Raw genomic sequence first — 17029 nt, 5'->3', positions numbered from 1 at the left:
AGACTGACACAGAACATATGGGTTTTTGCATACAGTTACGTGTAAGTGTTCTTAACTTTGAATATAAAATCTCAGCCCAAGCTGGAAAACAGGAAAGCAAAATATATTCTTTAGTAATGGCTCTCTAACGATTCCAACTTCTGATTCTCCCACCCAACTTGTATCAATTTCCAGTGAAAACCTATTCCTTGGGTTTTCTTTGCAAGTGTCAGAGCAGTATTTGTAGATTGAGACAATGTAACTACAATAGAAATTCTACAAGAGAGACCTACACTAGCTGTAAATTTGGGGGGTTTTCATAGATTTCATTTTTTAATGGATTTGGGGTTTTTCCACAAATTTCTTAATAAACATTATATATGTTAATTCTGAAAAAAAAAATACAAACAGTACAAAATGATATAGAGTTAGAAGGAAAAGCCCCCTGTTTCCCAGTCTCCCCATGCCTACTTCCTAAAGACAACCATGACTATTACCATTTTAACATTTTCCTTCTGACATTTTACGCATGTATCCAAACACAAAAATATACGTGTATATGTATATATACACAACATATATGCGCATTTATTTTCTTTCTTTTTAACAAACCGTATGATACTGTAAGTTAATATTCGGCGCTTGACTCTTTTAACTTTATAATTATGTTGGTCTTCTTTTCACGGCAGTATATAGAGATCAACTCGTTCTCTTTTTCTTTCTTTTCAGACTTTTATTTAAATTCCAGTTAGTTTGTGCTCGCTTCGGCAGCACATGTACTAAATTCCAGTTAGTTAACCTACAGTGCAATATTGGTTTTGGGAGTAGAACCCAGTGATCCATCACTTACATACAACACCCAGTGCTCATCCCAACAAGTGCCCTCCTAACGCCCATCACTTATTTAGCCCATCCCCCACCCACCTCCCTCCCTTAACTCTCAGTTTATTCTTTTTCTTTATGTTTATTTATTTATTTTTGAGAGAGACAGAGAACTAGAGCACATGCATGAGTGGGGGAGGGGCACAGAGAGAAGGAGACACAGAATCCCAAGCGGGGTTCGGGCTGTCAGCACAGAGCCTGACCCGGGGCTCGAACTCTCGAAATGTGAAATCACGACCTGAGCTAAAATCGAGAGTCAAGCACTTAACCAACTGAGCCACCCAGGTACTCCATCCTTATCTTTAAGCGTCTCTCATGATTTGTTTCCCCCTCTCTCTCTTTTTCCTCCACTGCCCATATATTCATCTATTTTTGTTTCTTAAGTTCTACATACGAGTGAAATCATATGGTATTTGTCTTTCTCTGGCTGACTTATTTCACTTAGCATAATACACTCTAGCTCCAGCCATGTCGTTGCAAATGGCAAGATTTCATTCTTTTTGATTGCCAAGTAATACTCCATTGCATATACATATATATATAGATATATAGATATAGATATAGATATAGATATAGATATCTATATCTATGTATATATCTATATGTGTATACATACATATATATACATGTATACATACCTATCTATATGTATAGATAGATACATGTATATCTATCTATACATATAGATAGATATATCTATATGTATAGATAGATAGATATATCTATACATATAGATAGATAGATATATCTATATATATCACATCTTTTTTATCCATTCATTAGTCAATGGACATTTGGGTTCTCTCCATAGTTTGGCTGTTGTTAATAATGCTGCTAGAAACATTGGAGTGCATGTACCCCTTCAAATATGTACTTTTATACCCTTTAGGTACCTCATTCTTCTTAATAACTGTAAAATCTTCATTATATGGGAGTATTCATTCCTTTAGCAAATGTTTAATGCTCATCTACCATGCGCCAGGCACACTTTCAGACACTAAGCATACAAAATTGAATAAGACAAAATCCCTGCTTCATGAAAAAAACATTCTACTATATTTTAACATTTGAGGAACTAGAATATTAACAATACATATTGAGCACCATTAGTCACTATCACGTTTGTGGCTTTTACAAACAGTGCTGTAATAAGTCACCCAGTAAATAAATCTTGATGCTAATTTATCAGTTGAGTGAATTGCAGATGTTATTTTTATTCATTCAGTCTTTCAGTCAATTCTTTCTTCATATTATCAACTTCTCCAGGAATGGATTGTGACTTTCTCATTGTTAATTAAATTAATGCAGGAATAGAATTTTTATACTTAGGTACTCTACCTTTGTAAATCTACCTCCTCAAGTACCTTGATAAAGATGTTAAAATTTATCTGAAGTGAATCCTTCTGAACCAGCCTATGATAATGCTCTGAAGGGGAATTAGGTCAAATGGGCCAGTTTCTCTCCACTTTTATTGATCATATGTGCTAGAAACTTCTGATTTAAATATTTCACGATAACCAAATACCTTCCGGACACAATTTTTATGTCTCCTTTTGGTTTCTGTGTAGCATAAGAACAAAGGAAAGATGTCTTTGTAAATCAAACAAAACAAATAAATATATTTCTCCATTTGTAGAAAATTATGCTTTCTACAAAATTGGGCAAAAAAAAATCAATTTCTATTTCTATGATTCTCATTCAAAAACCTGTTCCTGAGTTCCTATTGTCTTTATGCCCCATATATTTATTACAATTGAAATCAGGTCAAAATTTACATCTAGGAGTGCCTCAGACAAGAAGAGAAGGAACGCCAATTGCCAGATAGTGGGTGCACCAGGGAGAAAGTAGCCTCACCCCCTCTACCTCAGTGGTTGGAGGGGAGGGTCCCCCATTTCCTGCCTCCCACTCCACGATATCCTACCCACCCGCAGAAAGTATTCTCTATGTTTCAGACTTCCAGTGACATCAAAGACATTTGACCAGTTTGGGTAGAAACTAGGAAGCCACTTAAATTTTTTTTTTCTAAGAACTATGTCCTCCTAGGAAAAAAAGTTCTCTGTGGACTTCTGACACAAAACGGTTTGTTTTGTTTCGTTTTGTTTCATTTTCTGGCCGTTATCCAAATCTGTCTCAGGGAAAACAAAAATAATTCCTTTTCGTCAAATGGGATATCATAAATGGAGCTTAATTTAATGCTCTTCTATTAATTCAAAATTTTTACTCTGCACAAACAATTGAAAACTTGAGTGGGAGGCTAAGTGCCCACTCATCCAGCTGTAGTGAGGAGTGTATGAATTGTGTATGAATTGAGCAATCCATATGCATTGTTACTAGGGGAAGCATGAATAGTTGAAGAAACTGAATCAGGTCAGTTTGACTTATAACTGGAAAGGTAGAGGAAGAAAAAAAAAAAAAGACCCCAAACAACCTTTCTCAAAGTAAATTTATCTGTGGTATTAATGTCTATAGGTAATTCACAACTCCTGTTACAGGAAAAACGGCACCTTTGAATTTGAAATATGCGTATGTGTTCATGTGCGTGTGAGAGAGGAAATACTGAAGACGGAGTTCCCGTCAATATTTGGCAATAGAGGGAATAAGGGGGTGTGCGTGCCATTTCGCAAAGATTCTTTTACATCCAAAGATGATCATTTACTCTCTTGACTAAGACATTCTTACCTCATTACAGTTTTTTCTGTGAAGGGTTGGCATGATCTGGGTTTATGATATGAAATGCAAGCCATGTGACACATACCTATCTTTAGAGATCGATGCCACCTTCATTGCTCTATTACGGTCTTTCATTTGCACAGATTCCTGGAGTCAAACAAGTAATGACATAGGCTTGACACAAAGAGGGAGTTCCCAGAGACGGTTTTGTTATGGTTCTTCCCTTCTACACATAAAGGCCACCCTCCATTTGTCCTCTGCATATCCAGATAGGGAGATCAAGATAGTGTTACCAATCGTGAAAAGCCCTCATACAGATTAACCATCTTTCATTTTGTTGAGTCCAACGGATGGATAAATAGTTGCAATATAATGGAGCTGAAACACAGGTCCGAGAGAGAAGAGAGCTGAATTCTAGCTCAATTCTGCCACTTAGTAGCCATATAAACTGTAGTTTACATCCTAGGTGTCAGTTTCTTTGTGTGTTAATGATGATATTTATCAAAACATGATTTGAATAGGTGCCCGTCTAAAGAAAAGGAATAGAATTGGAAAAACCGAGTGTTACACTCAGGTTTCCTTATTGGCAGACATCCTGTCATCTTTACGATGCTGATATGGACAACAACTCTCTAAGAGAACGACACAGGATAGAGCATGTCCTGAAACCCTTCTATCTTGAAACCTTCTTCCATGAGGCACATCTGTGGATGAGTGATCCATGGAGTGTGTTTTCGAATATACTGGGTAAGATGGCAATTTTAGGATTCTGCTTCTCTGGTCCTGCCACCATCTGGTGATGGGGCTGTGTGGGCCTAGTGGCATTCCACTGACCCTGCTGTGGAATGTGGTTGTGGTTCCCTGGAGACCTTCACAGAAAAAAATCCAACTTCAGCTCCCTGGAGGCCACCAAGGCCTCTCCTCTGGAGGCTGGTCATATGTCCACCCCCTGCCAAATCCACCACAGATACTATGCCCACCCCCATCAGCTTCTTCATGGACAGGACCCCTCCTGACATGTTACGTTGAGGTCCCTCTTACTTGCCCACGTTGGATGCCATGTTTCTTCCCCACCATTGGTGGAATAAAATCCAAGACTAAAGACCCCCACATTTACCTCTTAACCAATGAATAAATCAGGTATAACTCAGGTAATATAACAAAAGATTTCAGAGCACTTTTATTTTATCTTGTTTTCCTAGATCTTATTTGGATTATTTCTTATATCTTATCTCCGATATCCGCTTGGAACTGGGTACGGAGACAGGAATAAGACATAGTTTCTGCCAGATGAATATCATCCCTCCTCTCGAGTTGCTTGCAGATTGGTGGGTGAGACAGCTTTGTCAATAAATGGTCCTAAAATATTGTGATAGTTCTACATTAGTAGTATGTGCAGGTTGTTACAGTAAATTTTTTTTTTTTAGGTTAGCTATATAACTGTTTGACTAAGACAGGTCATGGCGGAATTCCTGTCCTTTTAGAATGTAGAGGGTTTAAATAAAAGATCTGAAGCTGTGATTTATTTCATGCGGAGTGACGTTTCAGGTGACTAGATTTTCCTGTTCGTTTGCCAGCAAGAATCAAACGTTTTGTAAACGGCTTCCCTGCTCTTAAAAGCCTGTCAATTAAATTCATGTGTCCAGTGCTCTGCTGGGCACTGGATGCGAAGCTGGCAGAGCAGAGTTTCACTCTCCTTGGATGGCCTTTGTGGACCTTCTGAACAGCTCATCAGGGAGCTGGTGTTTACACTTAGGTCTTTGACCCAAAGTGACTCCTTAGAAGAATGCACGGAGCACACACGGCTCATAACCGAAGAGAATCTATATAACAATGAGCACTGCGGTGACCCTTTTTGCCTCTGGGGTCCTGCGCCCACCACCCCAGAGGCTGCCACTTGAGGCCCCAACTGTGACGGTTAGTTCTGTGTGGCCACCTGGCCAGGCCAGAGTGCTCAACTATTTCATCAAACACTAACCTAGATGTCACTATGAAGGAATTTTGTAGATACGGCTAACATGTACCATCAGTTGGCTCTAAGGAAAGATTACCCCTGATGATGTGGGTGGGCTTCCTCCAATCAGTTAGTTCAAAGGCCTGAGAACAAATCTGAGGCTTCCCTGAGCACAAGAAATTCTGCCTCAAGGCTCAGCTCCTGCCTGACTTTGCAGCCCCCCCAGCCTGCCCTAAGGATTTCACACCTGTTGCCCCCCTACAACCACGTGAGCGAATTCCTCAAAACAAACCTCTGTTTTTTTCCGTTCTGCTCTGAGAACCTTGTGGTTGACCCACCGTCCCTTACATGCCAGCCTCTGGGTCGACCCCGGAGATTTTCCCAAGTGCACTCTCTTCCCCATCCGAAGCCCCTTCCCACCCCTAGGCTGAAAAGGCCTTGAAACTATTACATATTCTATTACAATTCATCGCTGTTATGAATTAAATAGGCTGTTAAAAGATGTTATGTTCACTGGACTGAAATCACATGTCTGGGAAGTAGCAGTCAAATTTGAATCCAGGTTTGCCTGACCCCAAACTCTATACTATATTCATTGCACCATGTTCCTCCCCTGTAGGAGAATAACTACCTGGGTAAGAATTACCTGGTAAGAAAATATTCCATTTTTTTCTGTGCCACTTTTGTATGTGGAAGGCTTTAAACATTACCTAAATGAGAGATGTGTCATACTGACATCAAATATCTTATAAATTAGATTAAAAAGACAGGATTGTTCTAAGGTGAATGGAAGCCTTTTTAAAATGTATTTATTTATTTATTTTAGCTTTTAAAAATGTTTTGAACCCCACCGCTCCTGACCCTCGGAGGCTGATACATCAACAACATGCAACGCATTTCAACCATCAGGCTGCCTTGATCTGGCTTTGCAGAGGTGGTCCTGACCTATCTGATGGACTCTTTCCATCTACTTAGGCACCCCTGACCCTAGCCAGTGCACTCTCTGACTCTCGGCTACACAGGGACCCAGTCAAAACAAGGACGCTCCCATCATCCTCATTCTGAAGTTAGAGAGCTTTTAAGAAAGATTCTTCTACAAATTTTCAGTCAGTGAAAGTACAGATAACTAAGAGTCAGAGAGCTCAACTCTAGACGTATTACTTTTGGGTCTCAAAGCTGTCCATTCAACAAACGCGTATTAAACATTTACTTCATAGGAGGCACTTTGGGAGAAACAAAGATGAATCACATTGCCCTATGATTAATAATGAACGTGGCAGTTGTTCTGTGCCGGACGTTCTAAAAACAGTGCTTTTCACGCCAGTGAAAGCAACCAATTAGTGGCTAGTGAAATCAATTCAGTGGGTCACAAACAACATTAGTTTTAATTAAATAGAATACAATAGAAGAGAATAGGAAAGAAGATAGAGTACATGGCACACAGAGAGGTTAAGTCTTTCTTTCTTTTAGTTGTATATGTGCATATACTGGTTTCTAAAGGCAGATGTATTTCTTACCATGAAAGGTAGTCAAAAACCATTTAAAAGCTACCGAGAGAGAGAGAGAGAGAGAGAGAGAGAGAGAGAGAGAGAGAGAGAAGAAAACATAAGCTTTGCTCTCAAGAAGCTTGCATCTTGCGGGGAAGACAAAGGTAATTAATGAACAGCAGAACCCTTCGTCTAAAGCAGCCGATGACTAAGGGGTACAATGAATGTTGCTGATTTAGTGTTCCTATGAGATTTAGGCCAGGCAAAACTCACCGTGACAGCTCATTACTTCTTCCTCCTTGAAAAATTCCTCACTTGGCTTCCAGGACAACATACCTCGCTGATCTTTGTCATATTCCCTTGCCTATTCCTCCTTAGCTCCCCATCTCCTGTGGTTGGGTCCATGCCAGGTGGGCACAGCTCTTGGACTACTTTTCTCTACTACCAACACTAACTTCTTAGGTCACTCAGTCATTATCTGAGCTTTAAATACCATGTGAGTGCCCACGTTTGTTTTTGCGGCCCAGATGGCCTGAACTCCCAGACTTGCATATCCAGGGCCCTATTCAACCTCTCTACTTGGAGGTCTCATGGGCATCTCACACAGAATATGTCCCACAGTAAGCTCCTAATCTTTGTCACCCAAGTGCGCACCTCCCTTGGGTTTTTCTCATCACAGCTAATGGGAATTCAATTTTTCCAGCTGGTTAGGCCAAAAATCCTGGCATAGTTTTTGACTCTCCTGTTTCTCTCAATTTCCACGTCCAAATCATCATTGAGAAGCCTCTGGGCTCTATCTTCTCCTCACCTCCTCGGCTACCACTATTTCTCACCTTCAACTCTCATCTGGTTTAGTGCATGAGCCTCCAGATTCTTCCCTGGAGTCTACCTTATCCCCTCTAGCAACCTCAACTCAGCAAGTCGAATGATCCCTTTATTTATTTATCTTTTTTAAGTAGGCTCCATGCCCAGTGTGGAGCTTGAACTCATGATCCAGAGATCAAGAGTCCCATGCTGTACCAACTGAGTCAGCCGGGTGCCCTACCAAGTGATCCTTTTAAACCAGGACTTCTGGTATCTCTCATCAGAACCTCCCATCTCTTACCATCTCAAGGAGTAAATGCCACAGTGCTTACAATGGCCTGTGAAGCCCAGTGATCTGGACCCTATGCCCACCCTTCACCCATCTTGTTCTCACCTGCTATCTCCTCTCACTCCACTTCCCCACCAGCCTCCTCAAGGCAGCATGGCAGGCAGACCTCCCCAGCGGGACCTTCTCACTCTTCTTTCTGCTCCAAGCACTCACCCTACAGATCTGCAAGCTGACTTCCTCCCCATTCAACCCTTACTCAAGGTCACCTTCTCAGGGAGGCCTCCAGGGGCCATGCTCTGCAGCATGGCAAATGGCACGACTATCCCTCCTCCACATGCACACTCTGCTCCCCTCTCCTGCTTTCCTTTCCTCTATGCCAAAGCTCACTATCTAACGTACATTTTATTCACTGTATTCATGCCTGTCTTCCTCCCTCCCCATTCTACATTGCTGTACACCCAGTACCTAAAGCAGTGCCTACGTTACAGTAATAGGCTCAATAAATGTGCACTGGATAAATGAACAATGGCTTTAAAGTATTTGAAAAAGTCCCAAAAGAAATGACACCTTTAACTCCAGCTTAACCACCAAGTCGAAGAAGGTAATACCATAATAAAGTTTGGTCTAAGAAACCTCACCTCAAACTCTACAATGCATACTCCCGTTGGGACATTTCCTTTCGATGGAGCCTGAGCTAGTTTAGAAGTACTGGTTCAGATAGCTACCGAATGTGTGATACTCATCTATGTACATGCTCGTATGACAAGTTCTGTTAGTTCTGTATCATGTTGCCTAGAGGAAGTGGGTTGAAGTATAGCCTTAAAAGTACAAATCTCCAAAAGGCAATTTCCCCATATGAGATTATTAAATGGAATGTTGTATTACACATGTGCCTAAAGACACCCCAAATATTATTCCAGTCTTTCTAGATGTCAACAACTACATTCACATAATTTGAAAGAGGATATTTCATTGAATTAGAATGAATGGTGTTCATGAAGGAAAGATTGTATTTTGGTCCATTTGAATACAGTATACTTTTCTTTTAAGTTTATTTATTTATTTTGAGAGAGAGAGAGAGAATGAACAGGGGAAGGGCAGAGAGACAGGAAGAGGAGAATCCCAAGCAGGCTCCACGCTATCAGTGCAGAGCCAGAGGCAGGGCTTGAACCCATGAACGGTGAGATCATGACCTGAGCTGAGATCAAGAGTCAGATGTTCAACCCACTGAACCACCCAGGTGCCCCTGAATACAGTATACTTTTAGGTGTCATGAATGTAACTTGGAATACAAAGACCAAACAGCACCAAGGTGCACTAGTAATCAGATGATTGTGATTTTTTAAAAGAAGGATATTTTGAACTTATTCTCTTCTCAAATCTATTGTTTTTTTTCTACTATACGCCAAACAGCTAAGTTAATGGTTCACAAGGGTAATAATCTATGAGCTCATTTGAGAAAACTTAGTATCCCAGACTTAATGGTAAACTAAAGGAAAATATTTGCTGAAATCTACTGCAAAAATTTGTAATTTTGAATTAAGTATTAATACTGGAGATGATTGACTTGATATTCTGTGGACTGCAAACTAGCTGTTCCAAGATTATCAGACTTGAAGTTCTAAGGAAAAAAGATCCATAGTCATAAACATTGACAAGCAGTGGGGGCTCAGAACTGCTGAGACACATAGAAGATTTTACCCAACACTGAAGTTCAGTTCTGATGAACTACACATGGGCTTCTATCTACCTCAAGAGGAAGATCACCAACCTTCTACCCACATCTCTGCTTTTGAGCACCAGGCACAGAATTCTAATTTGCCTCAGGGAATTCAAGTTTTGGAATTATAGCTACAACCATAGGGGATGTAGTGGGCAGATGTCGTCATGTATGACTACACCACTAATGGGAAAATATGATGGCTCATCTAGCCATTGCAAACCATCAGATATGCCTCCAATATGCCTGAAAGACATGTGAGAAATGAGCAGTTGCATTAAAAAATAAGAAAGGGCTCCAAACTAGCTCATCTCCTATAAGTCAATGGAAATAAATGTGAAATACTTACTAGAGACGTAAACCTCTGTTGTTTTTAATCTTGCTCTCTTTTAGGATGCTTGTTTTCTTGCTTTTATTTCACGAAAACTAGTAGCCAACTATAACTGCTGGATGACAGGTGTTCTGTGGACATGAGTTTTTCAAGTCTTTTGGTTCTTTCAAGCATCTACCCCTCTCTACTTGTTACGGTTTTCAAAATGTTACAGCGTTATAGCCCCCAGTAGCTTAATGCTTGAGTTTTATGTTTAACGGAAAATTGCTGTTTTGAAACTTACAGACAGCAAAATGATATGATGAAAAGAACATAGAAATTTGAAACAAACCTGCCCTCCAATTCTAGTGTGACTTACCAGCTGTAAAATTTAGTGTAAGTTATTTAATAGCACCGAGTCTCAATTTTCTCATCTTTGCAATGGGATTAATAACAACAGAGGGTTTTGTATTGTATGAGGTAATATTTGCGTGTTGGGATTATACAATGGCCACTAGCAGGCCCTAAGGCTAGCTACTTCACTGTGGATGTACTGAATGAGAGAGGAAATATCTTTGACCCAGCATTCCAAGCAACGGGTCGAGACGCTTGCTCACCGAATAGGCTTAGATCACGCTCTCAGCCTCAAGCCAAGCAGGGAATGTGATATGCTAATTGGCTTAGCCAATCCTCAAGTGCAGTTCCTTCTGGGGAGGAAGGGTTCTCCAGAGTAGAATCATGGGGTTGTAACTACAAGAACCAGAAGTAGAACCAGGGCAGCAAACCCCACAGATGTCCACCACCATCAAAATACAGGGGGGACGATGAAGAAAATTAATTTTCCTCCCCTGGCCTGAAATTACATCAGAATGTGGTATCTTAGCTACTACTTCTTGATGTGGAATCGTAGATAGCAGCCCCTCTGATGTCAGCTATCACCTCAGTAACATTTTCCACCGGTCGCCAGGATCCCTCCTCTCCTTTGAGGGGTCACGGACCTCGCCCCTCACATTTCTCCCACAATGCCTTTTCTCAATGGCATCCATGCACTTCACACACATGTACGTTCAACTCCTAAGGAACAGTTTGACCACCGGGGAAGAAGATTTTTAAGAACAAAGCACAAACCCAGTAGGTCATTCAAACGTACTGAAATACTCTACTCAGCTTGACTTGCTCTAAAGCTATTTTTCCCTTTCCTTCACTTATCCCCCAGATTTGCCCAATCCACTTAAAATTTGTAAATCCCGTTGAGACCAGAGACTGTTTTATAAAATGCTTTTGGTGTATTTACCCGGCACCTACTATTGTGCTAAGTACCCTGTAGATTCCTATAAACGTTGGTGGGTGAGGATAATTCCATAGGGGCACAGTGAGCGAATCACCATGGCCTAGTACTGTTTACAAAGTTCTATTTGAGGGTGTTTAATAATTTTTATTTGGAGGGTGATGTAGCAAAGGGTCTAATAAGCCTTATTTAAAAAGAGGTAGGTATTTACTCTTGTCCTTAAAAGGTAATTTTTAAGCAATCTGAAGCAAATGAAGGTTTACACCCGCTTTGGGTTTCATGGGGAGTTAGAAAGGGCGGTTGTCAGAGAAATCTGATTGGAAAACACCAGTCAGGCCTTGGGATCTGCACATCGCATAATTGTAATTTTCCTATTCTTGCTCTTTTTTTCTGCTTTTTGCTATGAGAAGAGCAAGCTTAAAAGGCTACAGGGACATTTATGCCAAGTCGCATTTGTCAAGTTGAAAGCTGTGTGGAGCAGAAAAGCAGTTCTCCCAGCTGTAAAGAAGATGCAAAGGACCCGAGTGAGTAGGGAATCTGAGAGCTCACTAAAAGTGCTTAGAAGGCCGATACATTCACGCCATTTCTGTAACAAGTTGTAGGCAGGCACTTGAAATCCAGGGTGAAGCCTCCTTCTCACTGGGGTGCATCCAGGCCCCCAAAGCCATCCTTGAAAGGTGTCGTTGTCCTTCAAGTTTTCTACTCCCCGCAAAGCTGTCCATTTGTGTTTAAGCGCTGATAACAGCAGTTGGTCAGGGCACCATGAAACAGCGAGACAGCAAATGCTGTTTTACTTCCTACTTAGGTGTCTATTACTTTAAGCCCTCCTCATTGGTGCTAGCAAGTTAATGACAAGATAATATTTATGCTTATTTCAGTGGTTACATTTTATGTTTATTTTAAAAATACAGTTGAGTGGGAGCATAAGCTCCATTTTTTTTTTTTCGTTTATTTGTTCAGTGACTCAATCAGCATACATTCATCAGAGGCAGGGTGATATTAAAGCTGTGATGTCAGACAAATCCAGACTCCTACTCGTTATTATGACCTTGAGCGAGTCATTTCCGCTTTTGGAATCTAAGTTTTGTGGCAGTAAAATGGACATAGTAATGCCTGTTTCACAGGGCTGCTGGAAGCACTTAAGTAAGGTATCTCTTCCAGCCCTCTGCGATTATTCCACAAATGTCAGATTACTCCATATATATCAAATCCCTAGCTCTCCTTTCATAAATACAGTTTTTCCTCCCCATATTTATCCTTCTTCATGAGCTCAGGTAAGACCAAGTAGGTTGACCCCCTCAGCCATAGCCCAGCGCCCTCATTTACCTGGTTCCTCTAATAGAAATACTCAATTGCTGAAGGGATCGACAGATGCAAGGGTAGCCTTGCGAATATCAACCGATTATCGATGTCCACCATTTTAACCACTGCTCCAACTTGCCATATTGTCCTTATTTCTATCCCACCAATAAAATGCCTAACTTATTTCTCCTAGCTTCCTTGGTTCCTGACGAAATAGAACTTTGATTTCAGTCCCACCTCAGCCTTAGATTCTTGGGTTTTCCTCCCAAATGTCTGCCATCCCGACCTGCTCACAGAATTGCACTGGCCTACCCTGGTATATTTCAGGACATATGTTCCATTCCTGCTGTCCCAGCTTTCTAAGGGTCTGCATTCCTTTTGTGGCTCTCAGATTTCCCAAAATCTCACACATTTTCATTCCTCCAAACCTCACCATCCAACCTTCCATCTTGAGATAATCCGCTCTCCAGGAGTCACCCACACATGGCTTCATCTTCCAGCCACCATCTCTCAGACCATCACTGGCACAAAATGTCTGACTCTATCTACATGTAGTTACACTGTACTGACTGCAGCCCAGCAAAAGTGGGGGACTGAAACCACAGGTCCTTTGGAAGAGCCTTTTAAAAGTAAGCCTTCTCTTGTCTGAAATAGTATTTCTCATAAATTATACTTAAAGGCTTGTAGTCTTTCATTTGTTTTATTAACTTTTTTTCCTCTGGACAGAACTTAAAACTATACGGAGGGTTTTTTTTTCTTATCTGAAATATGTATTCTTTAGATTACCATAAAATAACAATTGTTATTCAAAAGACAGCCAAGATCTGAATATGGAGAGCAGCGGTGGGGGGACGGGGGGGGGGGGGGGGGGGGAGGGAGGCGGGGGGGGGGAGGTGAGGGTGGTAAATCCCTGGACTGTGACAGTAGACCCCATCTTGGGTATAGTATCAACGTATACTAACTACTAACCTCTCTGGACTTCAATTTCTTTTTTTGACAAGCTAAGATTATAATACTTCTTCTTATCCTTCAAGGTAGTTGTAAGGATCATGAGACATGTGAGCTTCTGTTTGTTTGCAAAAGCATGGCGCAGATGAATGCTAATTATTATTATCAATTTGGCCACTATTAAATATGAACATTAAGTTCTATAGTTCTAGAACTATAACAATAGTTCTAATAATAGAACTATTATAAGTTCTATAATCCCAGAATACAGCCATGTCTTGTTTTTATCTTTGCACATACTCTTTAAAAGGCATTTGATTCTAAGATAAATTTTTCATGCTTTGGCATCTTTGATACTGGAATGAATCATATCATCTAGGGAGAGTCAGAGTTTAGTTGGTGGCATTTATTTCTTTCTTAGTGGCACAAAAAAACACCGAGGGTTTTGCAATGATATCTTAGATTCGGGACAATGTGGCATTTGGATATTAGAGGAAAGCTGAAGGAAGTAAGTGTACTTTGTCTTTTCAAAATGGAAACTTCATTAACCAACTGGGGATATGAGCCCCCAAAATCAGCAAAATGTTTGAGACATTCAGAACGGAAGGTATTATCTTGGATCATATAACTTTTCAAGGTTCCTCATGGGAAAGACTTTTTAAGGACCCCTAGTTCATCACAGCTTTTCCTCACAGATCTCCCAGAACGAGTGTGATTCTCTTTTAACTGAGTTTGGGGAAACCTAAAGGAGAGGGGAAATGGCAGCACCAGAAGACAGTCTACTTTTAAAGATCCTAAAAGAGAGATAAATACATTTTTGTGTATGAAATTTTTATATTTTTACATAGGATAATATGTATATTATATTATAAAGTATATAGTATATAGTATGTAGTATATATATATAGTATATTCTTATACTAGAACATCTACATTTAAAAAAAATTTTTTTTAATGTTTATTTATTTTTGAGACAGGGAGAGACAGAGCATGAGCAGGGAAGGGGCAGAGAGAGAGGGAGACACAGACTCTGAAGTAAGCTCCAGGCTCTGAGCTATCAGCACAGAGCCTGACGTGGGGCTCGAACCCATGGACAGTGAGGTCATGACCTAAGCCAAAGTCGGATGCCCAACTGACTGAGACACCCAGGTGCCCTGTAGAACATCTATCTACTTTAATGAGCCGAAGATCCTCAGCTAAAATACCGCTGCTTTTTAATCCCCAATATATTTATGGCTGGCCGTACTTTAAAAGTAGCCATAAAGAGACAGCTTTCTAACCTTTGTCTCAGATTTTTATGATGTTTTGAAGTCCACAAACTATATTCACACACATTATTTCTATTCATTACACCTCTATTATCACCCCCATTTTAGAGATGGAAAGTCTGAATCAAAGAAGTGAAGTGACTTATCCAAGGTCACACACAGTGAGTGAAAACAAAGCTGTTGTTGGAATTCATTCATTCATTTAGTGTCACGTTTACCCAGAAACCTCTGGTCTTTCTGGCAATGTACTAAGCCCTAGAAATAGCGAGGTAAACAGTAATAAGTGTGCCCCCCCTTTTCCCTTCCAACCCCCCCACCACCACCTCTGTGACTCAGCACTGCACAGAGCAGAACCTCCATGCAGCCCAGAGGCCCCCTCACCCCCACCTCTTGGCCTTGACAGCCCTCATACATCTGGAAGGCACAGGTTTGGGGTCAAAGTTTTAAAACAAAACAAAACTTTGAATACAAAAATAGTTCCTCGGGAGGTGTTTCCTTTGTTTGGTTGGCTGTTTTTTTTTTTTCCTCTCTAAAATTTCTGCTTTGTAAGCCAAAAAGAGGCATTTAGGATTCAATCACTGGGAAGCCAGGCAAACTTCCAGTGGCCTAAAGGCTGCAGGCTTCCCTCTCAATCCTGCAGAATAGAGATGAGACCCCAGGACAGAGAGCTGGGAGTACTTCCTGATGGGAACTCTCACTTAAAATTGATGGGAGTAGACAGTATATTAGGACTTTATGTTTCCGCTTAATATATTTCAATTATTCCTGCCCCTCCCTTGAGAAAGAAAATTGGAAGCAGGCATCAGAGACTTCTTGGAAAGCCAATGTCATCCCTTGGGGGGGTGGGGAGGGAGTGTGTGTGTGCTAACAATAGTCCAGAGCTCCCCAAAAATACCTTTGCTGAACACTCCCTATGCTCTTGGGCACATTACTTCATTTAATCCAGGCATAACTCTATGGGTAGGAAACAGACAAGAAAATTGAGGCCTGTACCTAGTTACTGACACAGCAGGAACTCAAACTTGGGTAGTCTACATGTAGAGCTCACACCTCTGACCCTCCAGCAATACTGCTTACCTCATTTCAGTTGCCTTACCTAGTAGTTGGAGAGATGACACAAAAACACATAAAACAAATAGTGTATATAAGTGCCATTGTGTGATTATGCACATTAAGTGTGCAGAAGGAAGATGTGAATCAGGTTTGGGGCCATATAGCCTTCAACACAACCATACACCTCAGCCCTTGTAACTTGACATTAGCCACGGCCAATGTGTAATGAATGGGTATGGTTGTGTGCCAATAAAACTTTATTTGTAAATACACATGGCAAGCTGGATTTAGTCTGTGAGCTATAGTTTGCTGACTCCTTATGTATGCTATATATATGCTATATATATATATATATATATATATATATATATATATATGCTATATACATGCTATATGCATAGATTTCATTAAATCTATGCTATATAGCATATGATATATGCTATAGATTTCATTAAAAAGATCAATTTAATCTGGAACAGTTGGAAGGAGCTTTAGAATTTCTGAGTTCAGCCTGGAAGGAAGTTTCCAGACAGTCTTACAAGACCCTACATGATCTGGCCCTACACCCCTAGCCTTTCCTTGTATCACTTTCCTCTTGCTGGGTACTCTCCAGTCACACTGTCATTTTTGTTCCTAGGCTTTAATTACACACCAATCTTATTCTTACTCTAGGGACTCCATGCTGGCTGAACCTTTTGTCTGGAAGCTCTTCCCAGCTCTCCTCTAAGCTGGCTCCTTTGGTCAGCAGATCTCCTCTGGAATATTACTGCTTTCCTAGTGGCTTCTCCAAGGAACGAGTTAAAGTAGTCCCCCTCCAGCCACTTTGTTGCATTACCCCATCTTATTCTCCTAATGGCATTCATGATTCCTGAGATTATCTTGTTCATTTATGTGTGTGCTTAACTATTATCTGTTTCTTCCTGCACTGCTTCTGGAATGTATGCTCCGTAGTGTGAGATCAATATTTATTTTGTTCACTGTTCCATATTCCAGGCACACCCAGACCATGGCTGGAAAAGAAACGGGCAGAACATACTTGTAGATATAAAGGAATAAGGGAGAGAGACAAACAGAG

At 40.7% G+C, this 17029-nt stretch overlaps 1 protein-coding gene across 14 annotated transcripts in view; it reads left to right on the top strand.

Annotated features, from left to right (window-relative positions):
* DLGAP1 (DLG associated protein 1) overlaps nt 1-17029 on the top strand; it is a 328443-nt gene that overhangs the window by 45253 nt on the left and 266161 nt on the right. For 4 of the 14 annotated variants that reach the window (XM_047087012.1, XM_047087013.1, XM_047087021.1 and 1 more), the window contains exon 2: nt 11794-11907. The exons of the other annotated variants lie outside the window; for them this stretch is intronic. In XM_047087012.1, coding sequence (XP_046942968.1) covers nt 11794-11907 — 114 coding nt within the window. The remainder of the gene's footprint in view (nt 1-11793; nt 11908-17029) is intronic. 14 annotated transcript variants of the gene reach the window in all.

The sequence above is a fragment of the Lynx rufus genome, unplaced genomic scaffold (assembly GCF_022079265.1).
Source record: "Lynx rufus isolate CCGP_SWC_20201006 ecotype Redwood Valley unplaced genomic scaffold, mLynRuf1.p SCAF_22, whole genome shotgun sequence".
Classification (NCBI taxonomy): domain Eukaryota; kingdom Metazoa; phylum Chordata; class Mammalia; order Carnivora; family Felidae; genus Lynx; species Lynx rufus.
This window is presented reverse-complemented; position numbering and strand designations above follow the sequence as displayed.